The sequence below is a fragment of the Arachis ipaensis genome, chromosome B10 (genome assembly GCF_000816755.2).
Source record: "Arachis ipaensis cultivar K30076 chromosome B10, Araip1.1, whole genome shotgun sequence".
NCBI lineage: Eukaryota > Viridiplantae > Streptophyta > Magnoliopsida > Fabales > Fabaceae > Arachis > Arachis ipaensis.
In genome coordinates, this window is record NC_029794.2 from 133,165,149 (window position 1) to 133,182,297 (window position 17,149).

The 17,149-nt window shown below is 34.6% G+C and overlaps 1 protein-coding gene and 1 long non-coding RNA gene across 5 annotated transcripts; both read right to left on the minus strand.

The window, feature by feature from the left end:
• On the minus strand, positions 296 to 7,157 carry LOC107623374 (E3 ubiquitin-protein ligase RGLG4). 4 transcript variants are annotated; one of them, XM_021113022.1, is made up of 12 exons: positions 6,470 to 7,157; positions 3,603 to 3,687; positions 3,167 to 3,307; positions 2,971 to 3,084; positions 2,609 to 2,706; positions 2,455 to 2,534; positions 2,100 to 2,205; positions 1,902 to 2,029; positions 1,473 to 1,611; positions 944 to 1,000; positions 507 to 599; positions 296 to 429 (listed from the first exon to the last, which is right to left on the minus strand). In XM_021113022.1, exons 1-11 carry the CDS (start codon positions 6,794 to 6,796, stop codon positions 513 to 515), a joined length of 1,362 nt encoding a protein of 453 aa, XP_020968681.1. In that variant the 5' UTR covers positions 6,797 to 7,157; the 3' UTR covers positions 296 to 429; positions 507 to 512. The 4 variants fall into 4 exon arrangements, with proteins under 4 accessions (XP_020968681.1, XP_016181095.1, XP_020968680.1 ...); XM_016325609.2 differs by having other exon boundaries at positions 1,473 to 1,599; positions 6,470 to 7,155; XM_021113021.1 differs by having other exon boundaries at positions 296 to 599.
• Positions 12,229 to 15,200, minus strand: LOC110268047. Its single transcript, XR_002356081.1, has 4 exons — positions 14,984 to 15,200; positions 14,837 to 14,891; positions 14,598 to 14,748; positions 12,229 to 12,521 (listed from the first exon to the last, which is right to left on the minus strand). It is a non-coding gene; the product is annotated as an uncharacterized LOC110268047 (long non-coding RNA).

A 17,149-nucleotide genomic window follows, 5' to 3' on the forward strand; every position in this document is an offset into this window, starting at 1 on the left:
CTCACCCTTACCTTAACCTCATTACAACTTTAAAAAGACTTCATGATGTTTGCATTTGTACACTAGATATTTGTTGATTGGTTAGATGAAGAGCAGGGTTTTAGAAAGCATGATTAGAGGAGACTAGAATGGATTAACCCTAAACACCTAAATGATTAGAGTGCATATACATTTCCAGTGAGAGTTCAATGCTTGATTCTATGTTCTCAGCTTTTATGAGCTATCTTCCCACAAGTTTACTTGCCTATTATTGTGTAATTTGAATTAGTGGAATCTGATTTTTGTTTATCTTAAAAACAAATTAGAATTTTAAAGAAACACATCCAAATTTCAGCACACTGAAACCATTCTTGAAGAGATAACAAGCTATCATGTTACAACAAATAAGTGCATTTTCTAAGAACCTAATAAGCCACACCATCATCATTCATCAACACTTGCAAGGCATTTATCATACACATCCTATATTTTATATACAATGTCATACATTATTTTGATTTTGATTCTACTAATCAGCCAGTGAATACCCTGAGACGACTAGTGATCCTCTCACGGCATATGGGACAATTACTTAACCTTGATGCACAATCTCTGCAAGTCTGCTCCCCCAAAAATATAAATATATATATAGTTAGAACTTAGAAGTTAAAAACCACTATTAATAAATAACTCTAAGATACTATTTTTATCTGTAACCAAACATTCCTTAATGTTTGTGTTTGGCATGTATCTCAGGATAAAATGTATAGAGACAATATAAAGAGACAAAATAGGTCGTTTGAAATCAAGTCATTTTGTCCCATAATGACAGAATATTTTGCCTGTCTCTGTATTTATCTCATTCTTCAAACAAGTTATATAACTTCTTCTTTGCATTTTTATCATGAGAAAAATATCAAATAGAGCCCGATGAAAAAAGAGTTAGGGATTTAATGAGGCTCACCATGTGGCCACATCCAAAAGCCAATTCCTTTGCATTAGTGAGACATACAGGGCAGGCCTACAAAATTCAATTGGTTGCATAAATGATAGAGCATGCAATATTTGATGATACAAGAGAAGACCCTGCTATGTGTTCATGTATTTGGAGACATGATTCTAAATTTCTAATGATTATCTCAAATTCTGTAACTGTGGTGTTATGGAATATTGTTAGACTCATTTGTTGGAATAGTGTATCTTTTCAAAGTGCATTCCTTTTTCTTGCTTATGTCTGATTCTATGTAAATAATAATATACCAATGCCAAAGCATGACAAAGTATGCATCCATGAAGATTAACACGAAACTAGTCATCAAGCAACTGCAAAATTGAAAGAAAAAGTAAAAATTGTTCAATGAATAACTAATTACTAAGCAGAATTTTTTTCCCTCAAGCCTTTCACATTACTTGTACCCAAAGAAAATCAAACCTATGTCTTATCTTGTACTCATCTTAACAACGTTGACTATGGAAGTTTCAGTTAGAAATACCGTTTGGTTTCGATCATCTGGTGGTGATGCTTGTGCACTGCTCATTACATGAACAGGGGGAGCCGGCCGGGAGTAAGGAACTGGAGGAGGCTTTGGAACTATTTTCTTCGCTCTTCCTGTTACACGTCTGTTGTCCAAACTCCAAAGAGACAAGCATAGGAAAATTTTAAATACCAACTAGCAAATCCTTTCAGATATTCAGTTAAACAAACATAGATCTAAAAAATATAGACTCAAGTACCAAAATTACCCACCAAAGATCATTTTTAGTTTTTGGGTAGATTTGTCAAGCAAATCAAGTCTTTTGGGTATATATAGAGGGCAAATTTTTGTACTTTCATGGGTAATTTTGTAAGCGAAATCATCTTTTGTGGTAATTTTGCTGCTTTTAAGCTAGGAAATCCTACGCTAATGTGACAAGGATCATACCCAAGTATTCCGAATTCAACGGTTGCTTTGTATTGGAAAGGGATCTCCATGAGTGCAGCTAGAGCAAAAGCTGCTTCTTTCTCAGAGGGGCCAATATTTTTGGACATTATGCCAGTGAAGTTAACAAACTGCATAAAAGGGTAAGTAGGATATTTTCATTGCGACAGAGTGCGAAATTTTCAGCTGCAAGTTCTATACCTGAAAATTGTCGAAACCACGCGCCGGTATCTTGTCATCAAACTTCTGCATGTCTTCCCATGGACCATCACCAACCCCAACCAGAATAATTGCAAGGGGGTATTCACTGATATCAGAAATTAAATATTTACTGTTATTCAGCAACTGCATTTTCTTTTAGGCAAAGCCAAGTACGTCTCTAAGCATGATTTAACCTATCAGCATCTAATGGAGAAAACTAATCATAGAAAATCACCAATTTTACATTACTAAAATTGTTTAAGGCTAACAAAGGCTAATCAAAAGATTGGAAACAACAAAATGGTATAAGCATTAATAGGAATGCTGTAAGATTATCAATCAGATCTATGTCTACCTTGCATCAACTATAGCTTTGATTGTCTTCTGTTCTTGAGGACTCAGTTCTCCATCTTCAGTGTTGACACTCCTAGTAACCTTACAAATCAAACAAACTCATATGAATAAGATTAGAGAGAGACACATGCAAACACATAAACATAACTATGTACCTGCCCATCTGCAATGATAACCAACACATGGAATTGGCCCTGATTTTTCTCAACAATGTCTATTGCAGCCTCGATCACAGGAGCATAAGAAGTTGGTCCTGCAAACAAAAACCAAATCATTTCTTCACCAAACATACTGAACTAAGGCCTCGTTTGGCATTTGGTAATTGTCTCTAGACAGAAATACAAACCTATTTAGAGAATGAGACAAATACAGAGACAGGCAAAAGATATAGACAACTAGAACACCAAGGACAGTGGAGACAAGGATATAGACAACTTTTTGGTCTTGTTTTTTATCCTGAGACACCTAACTGATTGTAACAAAAACACGCTTAAAAAAAGCTACAGATGAAAATAACCTGAAAGTTTCAAGTTTGGAACTATCTTTTGGTAGCACGCAAGAACTTCCTCAAAACCATGACAAGGTGTATGATCACTGTGAAAGCTAAACACTTCTTGATCATGGGTTGTTGCTGCACAATAATAACAAAAAATAAATAAGTCAAATTGATTACGCTTGTCAATTTTTCTTATCATACAAAATTTATGACTTACCATCACCAAAGCCAAAACATGGAATCAAGTTATCATCATCAAAGGGAGCCAAAGTCTTGCCAACAATAGAGATGGCCTTCTCATAGGGGTTTGATGTGTCTCCAATGGCATGCAGGCTTCTATTGTTGAATGAGATTCTGCCTTCAATAACAACATCGATGCATTGGCTTCATAATAAGTTAATTATTCCAAAATGTTTCAAAAATTATGATCCAAAACCCATATTTTATTTTCTCATGAAATTCTTAAATTTGGTTCCTATACCGTGCCAGATTAGGATTCTCTCAAGGTTTAAAATAACACATATCCTCATGAATCTTTTTCTATTACTTATTATTTATTCTTTTGGCTTTCTTCTATTTTACTATATATAGTAATTGAATCAATCCTGAAAATATGAACATGAGAGGATCCAAATCTATGTGGTACAACCTACCAGTCCATTCATTGCTTTTTGTGAAATCAATTCCAAGGATGAGATTTGATGATTCTAGACCTTCTTTCCTTAAGGCAGTTGTAACCTGTATAAGTAATCGAGATTCATTGAACACAAATGATATATTAGAAACTTTATTTTATTTATTTATTTTTTTAAAAGTCTATTGAGAAGAAATATTAGAAAATTTGAACTAATGAATAAGGTTAAAACCAAATTTCAACCCAAAACCTTTAGTTAACGAATTTATGAATTATGAGCCGTAGATAATATATATCTCCCTTAATCTATTTTCAACCAAACTCACATTATATCTTGGTGATGATAAAAATAATTATTATTAAATTATGGATTGTGTTAAAATGTATGTCAACTTAAATTTCATAAATCATACATCAAAATAATCCAATAATATATATTTATCTAAAAATGTATATGCTTTCTGGTTTCATTAAACATTTTTCACGAAGCATTATTTGGAAAAGAAGGTAATAAGTTAAGCATTTTATCATAAAGCCAAGGTCCACCTCACTTTTCTTTTCTTTTCTTTTCTTTTCTTTTTTTTCTTATGGATAATCAATTGGCAAAGTAACAGTATTATATTTAATATGTACACATAAAAACTCAGCCAACAAATCATTTATCATGTACTTATGTATGTATATTTTACATTTTAATATGTATTTTATAAGTGTAGCTGATTTGGTAGTTGATTTTTGTTTTTGTGTACTTGCATAGTTGATATTTGATTTCAGTCTCACTAAACATACTTGGAAAAAAGGAGAAGGAGTTTTAAAAGTGACGAAACCTCAAGGTCAAATTAGCCTTTTAATAACAAGATTTGGATGATACTGGTTCCCAAACGGCCAATCCCCATTCCCCACCAAAAGAGAAAAAGAAAAAATAACATTATTATACCCCTGCATGGTGTTTTAAATAGAAACATCCAACAAGTTAAATAAGTAAGTGACTGAAGTAAGCTTGACCCACAAAACGCGTGTGTACCATGCTATGACTATGAGTAATGAGAAGTAGGGGTGTTCATGGATCGGATCTGATTCGCGTATCCGCGGTGTTTATCCGAATCCGATCCGAAAATTGTGGATATGGATCCGATCCGCAAGGCTTTCGGACCGGATCGGATCGGATCCGCACACTAATCGGATCGGATTGCGGATTTTGTGTTGGTATTCGCATATCCGCGTATCCGCAAAAATAAAGAAATAAATAAGTAAATATTCTTTTTATGTTTTATTTCAACTAATAATTATCATATATGTTGTATTATTTTAATTTATTATTTTAAAAAAGTAGGTTTAATATTATTTTAAGAGTAAACATATTTAAAAGAATAGAAAAATGAATTTTATTGATATTTTTTTAATAAAAATAAGCTTTTAAAAATATTTTTGTGTTTTGCGGATATATCCGATATCCGATCCGATTTGCAAATGTGCGGATCGAATCCAACCTTAAAAACTGCGGATATTAGATCCGATATGATCCGATCCGATGATTTTAAAATAATAAATAAAAATTACATTACTTCATCATAAAAATTACATTACTTCATTTGAGTTATAACTCATACCCTTATTATAATATTAATTTTCTAGCGCGCTGAAAGTAACTTGTCCAGACAAAACTACGTTCTTTGCTAAGCGCATTAATTAAATACAAGTTCTTGAATTTTTTTACTTTACTATCTCAATATCTTTAAAAGATTCTTTAACCGAATCTTTATTTCTTACAATTAACGAGGAAAAATAATAAAGAAAAGAGCACATCCTACAAAATACGGGAAAAATAATACAATTGATGAGGAAATTTTGAAAAAAATGTCTAATTTCGGGTTACCGGTCTATAAGGAAAAGACTTGCTAGTTAAATAGAATCCAACATTTTGTTGAGGATCAAAATGGATTAAGAAAATCCTAATTTTTCTCAAAAAAAAAAAAATTCTAATTCTAAAGAACAAATATACTTATTCGAACTAGATATCATGCTAATAAATATTGAATGATTCTAATAAAGACCAAGAAAGATACTTAGAAACACAAAAAAGTAAGTTTCTGCCAAAATTTAGAATTTAAGTTCACCTATCTCCCTTTGACAATTTAGTATACTTTTAACTTCAAGAGATAAAATTTGAAATTTGAAAGCAACAGCCAAATTTAAAATCTTGTTTACTTCAAAAGTTGTGTTTTTAATATAACAACTTTGAAAGATGTGAAAGACATATTAGTCTCTAACAAATTTTTTATTTTATTTATGTAAAAAACCACAAGACAAATTAAACATAAATTAACTATATATAATACTTAATTAATGGTTATATCAAGAAATAGTTATAAAATTAATTCAATTCTCAAACATAGGATTAATATCTTTACCTTGGTAACAAAAAGTAGTCCAACATTTTATACTAATCGGATTATCTCAAAAAATATCCCAAACTCGGAGTCAACTAAAAAATATCTCAGCCGCATTTTAAAATCAGAAGATGAAAAAGAAAGAGACTTATGAACCAAAACATATGATAGGTGAGAATGAACCAACAAGAGAATTATCAGCACAAAAAGCTCGAAAAAATAGAGAAATTCATACATATTCTAACTATTTCTAAGGATGAATGTGATATAACGATAGGTGAGACATTCATAAATTAAATTAGTTTTATATATATTTTTATCCATAAATCCAATTCTTAGAATTTTGTTTTCACAATATGCATACAGATTAAACGGAAATAATAAAAAAGTACACTAATAAGAGTATATTTTGATTAGGCAAATGTGTAACTTTTTTCCCCAATCGAACATACACTAAACATGTTAATGAGAAGGAATAAAGATAAAGGAGCAAAACCTGTTCAAGAGAAGTGAAATTATCCTTAATCAAAGCATATTTCTTTGCTGCATCCTTCTTTCCCATGGCTGCTGATCCCTCCTGTCCTGACTTATTTTGTGCCTTAGACATGGATTGTACTCGTTGTGGTTGCAGCGGAGGCAGTGGCAGCGAAGGATACTGTGGTGGAGCTAACTGTCGCGGTGGCCTTAATTGTGATAACGATAAAGGTCTATTGTCAATGGCTGAAGAATTATTATTACTATTATTTCTTCCACCACTTCCTTTGGTATTGTTTCTTGAAATTCGAGCACCACTGTTTTTGTTTCTGGCTATGAGGTTGCCCATGGCATCTTCCGCTATAATAAAGGCGTTACAAGAGATGAATACATGTTTTTGTGTGCCGAGAGAGAATTTATAGTCAAAAGGAATATTGAAGGCAAAAGAAAGAGGAAGGTAGAGCGTCTATTTGAGACTTTTGAGTGTGGAGCGGTTAGCTACTTCCTAGAAACCACTGGAAAAGGTCTATTTATTCTGATCTGATAGAAGAAATAAGCTAAGTAGGGGAAAGTATCTGATTCTAGCTTACTTTGTTAGCTTGCTTACCATAATTTTTTTTGAAGGTAATAGAAAGCTTTTCTTTAGTTTCTTGCCCAACACATAGGCTGAAGAACACAAAATAAATACCAAAACTGGCTTTGCGTGTCATACTGGTGTAAACATTAAACTCTGCATTTATGCTCTGAATCGACAACTGTCATTTGCATACTCATGTATAAATTTATGGGAAAAAGACAAATATGTCCTAATCTTTTAAAATTGTAATAAATTAGTCTCTCATAAATTTTAATTAGATTTATTTATTTTGTGTCTTAAAATTATTAAAAAGTTTTTATTTGAAATAGAATGTATTTGTTTTATATTTATTAAATAAAAAATTTAAAATCTTTTACTAATGGTAAGTTTATTATGTATCTTTAGGTATTATTTTGGGAGTTGCCTTAACTCTTTAAATTGAAGATTGAAGTTAGACTCTATTGCAGCATTATAGTTAGAGAATTTTTTGTGTTTAGCATTGCTCTAATGTGTAAATGTAGAGTGTATATTATATTGTACAAGTTCACGACACCAACTAATCCCAACAGGTTATTCCTTGGGTGCCCCTTCTTCAAGATAAGATAGTTATATACATTTTGAAGTAGATTGATTTAGTTAATTGAATTTTTTTTTAAATTTACAGTTGAAAAATCCATCCCACTGTAAAATTTTTGTTTGTCTTAATGATTATGTTACAGAAATTAAAGGCACAAAAAATTAATTTGTGACAATAAGATTGATAATGTGAAAGAGTATTTGTGCAAGAATAAAGTGGAACAGAAGCTGATTAAGTTGGAGAAGAAATTGGCATATATAGAGAGGAAGAAAAAAAACTAATATGTTGGTTGTTCTTGTATGTTTGTTAGTAACTAATGTTGCTGTATTTGTCATTAAGTCTTGAAAATAGACAATTAAAGAAGGTCTATTATTGTTGTAATAAAATGTGATATGAGTTCACAAATTTCAATTATTTTATCATTAATAAACGATGTTATTCTTTCATTTAAATCTATAATATTATTCTGTCAGTGGGTAATTATCACATCGATAATTCCTTCCTCTGTTCAGTTATTCTGCTCTTTCCTTCTACCCTTATCTTCTACACTCAATTCTGCCCTAACAGTAAGGATACTAGAGGAACCGTAACAATTGGGATCGGATCTGGTGGTAGTAAAGGTGTGGGAGACTAGGAGATGGGTGCTGGAGAGCTCTGGTGAATGACTCTTTCGGCTTGACGGGTTGAGGATGAGGTGGAGCCACCTGCAAGGACTCCAACGCTCAAGTCAGTGTCTATACAAGAGGCGGCTGTTAGAGTTAGGGTTAGGTGACGTACCTCTGGGGAAGGATATGTCCCTCCCCCTTTATAGTCCGTACTTGGCCTGTACTTCGGGTGGGCTCTTGATAGCCAAGCCCATACATCTGGAAGCTTCTGCCAGTTGTCCAGGTTCACGCAGGAGGGGAGGTGACGTGCGAGTCACCTCCCGGTTCGGGCTCGGTAAACCGTCGGATCGGCCGGACATCCGGACCCAGATCTTTGGTCTGTTGGGTTGGGTTGGAATAGCTATATATAGTAAATAATAGTATAGCTATGTGAATTTTATTAAATATTTTGGTACATTAAACATTCAAACATAAGATATGATAAGTTATTGAAAGGATTACAATCCTAGCAACATAAGCTAACATAACAAAGTTGGTTACCACAAAGCACCAAAGATTTGTCAAAAAGATGCTATAATGTACTATATACCAAAAAAACAAAAAGCTTAATCTCAAGTAACTTCTTAAAGTAGCTTAATCAATTCTTTGGTTTGTTGATTCTTGGAGTGGGGATGAACTAATATCCTTTGAGTTTTAGTGTTTGCTGCAGTTAAAATCTCTGGTCCTCCACTTACTTCTGCATTTAGTTGCTATGATGGTGCTGTAACATATTATTTGTAAAGAGCCTATTTACTAATTGTTGCTTGGGTCTAAAGGAAATTTTGGCTAGCCTTGCTAGAACTTGGGCTAGAGGTTTGAATGGTGCTTGGCTTGGCCTTGTAAGGACTGTAGATACAGACATTGATTGGCTTTCTGGAATAGGTTGTCGTTAGCTCATTGTTGGACCTGAGCTAGCCTGTAAAAAAATATGCACTTGCTTGAGTTACAATCAACAAAATGTATTCACAATACTTGACTTTTGCTTACTGTAGACTATGGTCTTAGAGAAACTCTATTGATGGTCTTAGAGAAACTCTATTGTCCATCCTGAATAATTACAACACAAGCATTCGTCACATGGGTGTTATAATAAAAAAAAAACAACTCAATCATTCACTTTTTTATCGGACGGATAGATTTATCCTTGAATTTTATCTTTGGTTGAGGTGCAGACTGTGACAGTGTAAGCTTAGCTTATGCTTAGTCATTTTTTGTGCCATGCTTTGCTCTTTTTGTCTTAGGTTTTCAGTTGTGATTTGAAGGTACTCCTTTGCATGTTTTATAATTGTGCCCCTTCTCACCACATTTGCTGGAAGTTACCTTGAATGTTTTCTTCAATTTATCCCCTTGTATCAGATCCTTAGCCAGAATCTTTTTTTTTATGCATCTTAGGTTTCCTAATAAGTCATTTTATTATTGGTAGGTCTAGTTTAATCAATCCAGTTCTAGTCCAAAGTTCTTCAGATGGAACTGGTTGAATACACTGACTATATGTTGTATGGAATGAGTCCATACACAACCACTTGTAGACATAATCCTCTGGTTTGTTAATCATAAATCGGTTAATTGTCATTTGTAACATGAGCATGTGTGCTTTATAAGATCAACATCAATCTTCATGTTCTTGCGACTGACCTCAAATCATTTCTTATCACGGTCACTAATCCACTCAGTATGCCATCTATTGCTAGATTTAATCATGCAATCAAGCCTCTTCTATTGAACAGGTGCAACCTTTCAATGTATGGAGTCAAGAGTGTAATGTGTTTAGTCATTCTTCTCATAAGATAACATCTCAACTCCCCGCACATTGTTAAAATGGGCTTGCAGCAATATTTCTCAAATTTTGCATTCCATAATTCGCACATGTTGCTGGTCAGACTATTCACTTTAGACCATGCCTTCGGATCAAAACTAGTTAGATAAGTTTATGCATCTTCATTATTTTTTATTTTTTAGTTTCTCCATGCTTTCAACAAACTCTAGGGAGTTGTACAATTAGCATACTCCCATACACTCTCTCTCACCTGCAAGTCCTTGAATTGGTTTATGAAGTTCTTGATTCATGAGCATCTTCAATTATTTTGAGTCATTATTTCTTTGAATAAAGTTAGTGACCTCTTGTTTTAATTAATATTTTTATGCTTTTAATCAATGTTTGTTGAAGTTTCATTCTTTGAACAAAGTTAGTGAATTCCTGATGTTAATTGAGATTTTTGTGCATTAATAATTGTTTTTTGGAGTTACTTTGTGCTTTGATATGTTTAGGGAGTTGTTGAAAGATTTGAGGCAAGAACAAATGAGGAGAAGGACAATTAAAGAAGCCTTTGGGAAAAGTAAGGAAGGTGGTATGAAAGAGGAAGCACACTCCCAGGGAAGCAAGAGTTGGAAAAAGCTCACGGAAGTTCAAAGAAAACTTGTAACCCTGACCTCTTCATACTCCAACAAGGATAATGTGAGCTAGAGAGGTCCATATGAAGCGGTCTAGCAGCATTAGAAAGGCAACTTTTAGAGCTTTTCAATGATATATAATACTTCATAGTGGATACTGAATCTTAGGGTGCAAATCATATTCTTTTCCACACACCACTCTTGGCGTATTGTACGCTAAGACAATGACCCTCTCATATTCCAACATGCATAACTTTATCTATAGATGTCTAAATGAAGAGCTTCTAGTGGCGTTAGAAAGCTAACATCCAGAGCTTTCTAACGATATGTAATATTCTATGGTGGACATTTAGTTTGGGCCACAAAAAATGAGCATCTTTTGACGCCCAAAAATTGAAGCGCCCCATACGCCTTCGAAAATAAGCACCTCCCAGGGACTTGAAATTGGCATTTTGGATGCCAAATCCTTGGCGTTTTGTATGCCTACAAGCACACTTTAGGAGCTTCATTTTGGCCTTCATTTTGGTACCTTAGACGCCATCCTCATGGGCATCTCCAACGCCAATCCATTGCACTCCTAGAGACTCAAACTTGTGCTCTATTTTGGCACCTTCAACGCCATCCAATTGGCGTATTAGATGCCATTCCATGAAGGCCAAATTGGTGAAACAATATGGCATCTTAGACGCCATTCTTATGAAGCGTTTTGGAGCCAAAGAAGCCTTCGAGCTTCAAGGAAATCCAAGGCTTGAAATGGCGTCTCCAATGCCACACATTGGTGTCTCCAACTCCACCAAGAAAGCACACTTCCAGGACTTCATTTGGAGCAAGATTTTGAGCTTCAATTCTGGCTTCTAATGAGCACCTAAAATTCCAAGTCCTTAACCACATCTAATGCTCATCAAACCCAACTAATCAAGCCCACAACCATCAAGACAACAACTCACAAGGCTCAGGATCCAAAGGGAGCAAGGAAGATCACTAGGGTAATAGTTAGTTGGAAATTGCATTTGATTTTAATTTGAATTTCATTTTGAATTTGTAATTTAGGATAGATTATAAAGAGAGATCCAGGGAACCTTTGAAAGACACTTTTGGGAGGAAGGGTCTTTGGACTCTCTTCTTCTCTTCTCATTTTTTTTCACATTCACATACCCATTTTGTAATTCTTTGAGATATGAGTAGCTAATCCTCTCTTCATTGGAGAAAAGAGCTATGTTGATTTCAATGGATTAATGTGATTGATTGTTCAACTTGAATTCATCTTTCAATTGTTACTTTAGAAAGGGTCTTCATTCTTCATCAAGGATCCAAATCTATTGGAAGATAATTTAGATCCAAATTGATGTTTTATGATCACTTAGAAAAGTGGATTCATGAAATCTGTAACACCCTACTATACTTAATCTTATGCTTAAGTCATAAGACTGAGATAGTAAGATATTACGACCTCTAAAAGTAAAAATATATATATAATAATAGTAAAAGAGATATTTAATTGGGAGCCTTGAAAAACGGGTAAAACAAAATCGCAAAATAAAAGCACAATGTTCAGGAAACGAGATATCTTGCGTGCCAAGAAAGCTGTTGTTAACAAGTGAAAGATAACAAAACTGGGAATAGAGGATCAAATATACAAAGTAACAAGCTCCTAACTTAGCCTGCGAAGCCAAGGCTGGCCGGAGAATATTTACAAACATATATACATATCCCAAAATATATAGAAAAACCCTAACTCTCCTTAAGCCTCTAAGAGGAATAAAATAAAGAAGTTTCTTGGAGAGAAAGCTAAGTACATATATACATAAGTTGATAAACACAAAAACCTAGGAACCGCTCCGCTTCAGGGATCCAGACGCCTAGCGATGAGCCTCTCGACCTGCATCTGAAAACAACAACACAGTATGGGGTTAGAACTGAAGGTTCTCAGCATGGTAAAGGTGCCACGCATATAATATATAAGGTCCTGGGAATGCCAGAGGCAATCCTAGAATGCCGACACTCAGATTATAAAACTTAACAAACTAAACAAAAACCATAAATCAGGGTGGTTCTCTAAGGCTTTCTAAACTAAATCAATTTTTTAAATCTAACTGAAACTTAACTAGAATCCCCAATCTCTCCGCCTTTCCTCCATCTCCGGTAATTATAAAGACGAACAAGCAGACAAAGCAAGCACAAGTAGAATACAGATAATACAGATATCAATTATGACAATTAGCATATTATAATCAATTAGGCAATCCCAATTAATGAAAAAACAAGTAATACATACAAATACATATGATGCATGCCTGTCCTCTGGATGTTGATATCAATTGTCGGTTACGTAGCCATCCCGATATGTTCTCAAGCTAAAAAATACACCATGGGAAAAATCCCCAAGCTGACATGGGGAAAGAACGCCCCAAGCTCAAATATATCCATGGGACGAATCCCAAGCTGACATGGGGAGAAGAGACAACACCCCAAGCTGACATGAGGGAGATAACACCCTCAAGCTCAATATATTCAATTATTTCTCATATTTGTCAGTTTCATTTTCCATACTAATTCATATCTCATCTAATCATTCTCAATTTTACTTAACCCATTGCTCATACATTTTATTATTCTTGATTAATTAACATCATCAATTCTCAATTCCTCACATTACTCTCTTACTTGCCTCATACATTTCATAATGTAGAAAATCAATCATTCGAGCCTTAACATCATAATTCATTCATATATACACCTCTCTTTTATACAATCCATCATTTTTAACCTTGACTTCACTCCCAAGTTATCTCTATTTCCTAGCTTCAGCTAACTACTCGGCTTACTAATAAATTCTAGGGTTAACAGGGCAGAAATAGGGGTTTAGAGGTTCGAAATCATGTTTAGATCATAAAAACACATGTGCTGGAAAATAGGGTGTGTGCGTACGCACACATGTGTGCGTGCGCACAACTTGAGAAAAAACAGGACGTGTGCAGACGCACAAATGCGTGCGTGCGCACACCAGTCAGGAATTACTTGGTGTGCGTGCACCTCACGTGTACGAGCGTCACCAGCAGAAAGCAAATCCTGGTGTGTGCGTGCGCACAAGGGTGTGCGTATGCACCCTTACTAAAAAACACCAGGTGTGCGTGCGCACAAAGGCGTGCGTACGCACCGATAAGTTTCTGCTACTGCTGGGTGCGTGCGCACAGTAGTGTGCATGGGCACACACCAAAATTCCTGATTCTGCTGCAACTTTCAAAATTTCAGTTTTTAGCACCAAATTTCCGGCATCCATAACTTCCTCTACAAAAGTCGGTTTTCCACAAACCTTTTATTATTTTCAAGCTTATAAAACATTCTTTATTTTAAATCAAACCTCATTTTCATCCAAAATTTGAGGATCAAGTTATGGACTACCAAAGTTCATCAAAAATTAATTTTATCCAAATTATACCAAACCCCCATTTTTACCAAATTCACATACCGTTACCCACAAAACCTGCACATTTGCAACATAACAAATCCCTTTTCATCAACACCAACTACCAACATATTAATGCTCATACCAACCCACAAAACTCATACATTATTCCAAATTCTACCATTCCAACCACAAGCTACAACTTTAAAATTCATTAACTCAAATCCTCAATTCATTAATAGCACACTATCAATCACCATTAATCAATCAACAAGCAACAAACCACAAAATTCCATTATCATGTATCAACAACATCTTCAAGTCTCCATTAATTCTAACAACTCATATTCATTAATTCTAATAACTTATATTCATTAATTTCAACACCAACATCCACATTGTCAAGTGCCCAACACAAGCCCAACACCAAATTATCCATCAACATCACATAAACTATTCATTTAACACATTTCACTATTTCAACTTATCTTATAGTTCCCTAGCCTAAGTATTCACAGAGCCTTACATATTAAATGCGTGAAACCTAAACCATACCTTGGCCGAGCACCCCGTTTAGTCCAAGGCAACCTCACAAGTCACACACACACAGCCCCTCAAGCTTGAGAAATCAACCAAAATCTCAGCACCAATCATCCACCAAGCCTCCAAGTGTCCACAATGCCAAGTTCCAATTATAACATACCACCTAACACAAATATACAACATATACATATATCCAATTCAACATCTAATACACCAATTCAGATTCTTAGATAGGATTTCGATCTCTTTACCTTACCCACGCGCAGAGCAACTCAAACCCGATAAGCTCCGCAAGCTAAAACAAACCTAGAACACCAAATTGGGCAGAGTCTCATCACAAGAGTTCAATTTCACAAATAGAAAGAGGGTAGAGAATCTGAAATGGAATTGAGGCTTACCCGTAGAATTGATCCAATGAAAACGTAGAGCTCGACGCGCTGGACACGTGGCCGCAAACGGTGCGGTGATCGGAGCTCAAACGGGAAAGTTATGGTGGATTAAAGGGTTGATGAGGGTTTGGAGCTCTCCTCTCCCCCTTGCTGTATTCAGCGTGCTCTTTAGCTGAATGGGGAAGGAGATGGCTCGGCCCCTTTTAAGTTATGGGTCCGGTTGGACCCGCGGGCCAGATTTTGGGCCCGGTTCAACCGGTTTGGCCCATCCAGTCTAATTTTGGGCCAAATTTTTTGAAATTTGTGTCAAAATTCTCGTTTGAAGAGCTTTACCCTATTTTAATATTAGATTTATATTTTTAATTTTCCTAATTATAATTTAATTTATTGACTAATTATTTGCTAATTTTGCGGGGTTTACAAAATCAAGCTTGAAAACTCTTTCTCTCAATTCTCATGATTATGGATTTGGATTTGATATGTGACGTTGAATGAATCCTATCTAGATCTTGAAGAATTGTGTGGTGATAAAGTCAAAAGAAATTGAGCTACCAAGGAATTAGAATTCAACTACTTATGATTTGCCAAGAGATCAATGATTGCATGATTGAAGTGGAGATGAGAATTATTGATCTTGGGGACTCAACACCTCTATACCTCATTGTTCTTCCCATCATTATCTTCTTATCTTGCTCTAGAATTGTCTTTAATTGATGCATTTACGTTGATTCTTTTTCTTGCACTTTACTATTGCTTTTATTCACCTTAATTCTTGCCATTTACATTCCAGTTATTTACGTTCTTGCAATTTAAATTCTAGTCATTTACATTCAAGTCATTTATTGCTTTCATTTACTTTTTTTATCAAGTCATTTAAATTTCATCCTATATTACCAATTGTTCATCATCCAAATTTGAATCGTCTAACTAGAATAATAAGTTGATCATTGCTTACTTAATCCATTAATCCTCATGAGAACGATAACCCACTCACCGTGGTATTATTTGATGCGATTCCGTGCAATTGTCGATGAGTTAAGCACATAAATAAAAAACTTCATGCTATCAAGATTTCTACAATGTTACTGGAGATTAATTGTAATTAACAAACTACCGGTTGATTGATTACCTAGATTAGATACTTTTTCTTTTTTTTTTGTTCTAGTTATTTATTTGCTTTTATTTCTTTCTTTTCTTTTGTTAGTTTATGTTATTGTCTCACTGAGAACTTTCTTAACGGTGACATGGGGAATCCCATTTTTTTGTATCTTGGTGATTGTGTTTTTACAAAGTAATAAGGAATGATGGAGTTTGCATCACCCTTTGAGCAAGCAAATTATATGGGATACTTTTCACTACCACAAAATGATTCATGTTTCCATGAATGGATGAACTATCTTGATTGTGGTTAGGAATGTCAAGAACAAGGAATGATGGAGTTTGAGCAAGTAAACCATATGGGATACTTCTCAGGGCCACAAAGTGATTCATATTTCCATGAATAGAGCAACTATCCAAATTGTGGTTGGGAAAGTCAAGACTAAAGAAATTTTAGTATTCATATCCTATCCATCAAAAGTCATCATCTCTTGATCGTGCCATGGAAAAACTATAGCAGACAATGGATACATTTATACAAATTTTTCTAACATCACCTCCTGATTATTCATATAAAAAACTTTCACCACTTGAGCTTGCCTTAGCACAACTCTTTCAAAATCCACAAAATTCCTTTCAAAATCCATAAAATCCACTTCACACTCCACAAAACTCCTTTTAAAATATACAAAATTTATTTCACTACCCATAAAACTCCTTTCATATCCCCCAAAATAACCTCAAGACAGCACCTACACATCCACAAAACCCTTCTAAACGTTCATCTTTTGAGTTGGCCTTAGAACAAATTTATCAAGCTACTACTTCATTTACCCAAACTGCCAACAATTTCTTTCAAGAGTCCATAACAAATATTAAAAACCAAGAGACTCAAGAAAAAATCTAGAAGTGCAAATGAGCCAAATGGTATAACATCTTGCTGAGAGACCTACCAATCTTTTCCCTAGCGATGCAATTCTCAACTCAAGGGAAGAATGCAAGGCCATAAGCTTGAAGATTGGAAGGGTGCTTAGTAAGAAGAATGAAAATCAAACTGAGGCTACAAAGAAAAAGTTA

Coding starts and splice junctions, on each gene's coding strand:
- LOC107623374 (XM_021113022.1), bottom strand. CDS start 6,796: ATGGGCAACCTCATAGCCAGAAACAAAAACAGTGGTGCTCGAATTTCA. Junction 2,707..2,970: donor TCCAAACTTGAAACTTTCAG/GTTATTTTCATC, acceptor TTTTGTTTGCAG/GACCAACTTCTTATGCTCCT. Junction 1,612..1,901: donor GTTGAATTCGGAATACTTGG/GTATGATCCTTG, acceptor GTCTCTTTGGAG/TTTGGACAACAGACGTGTAA.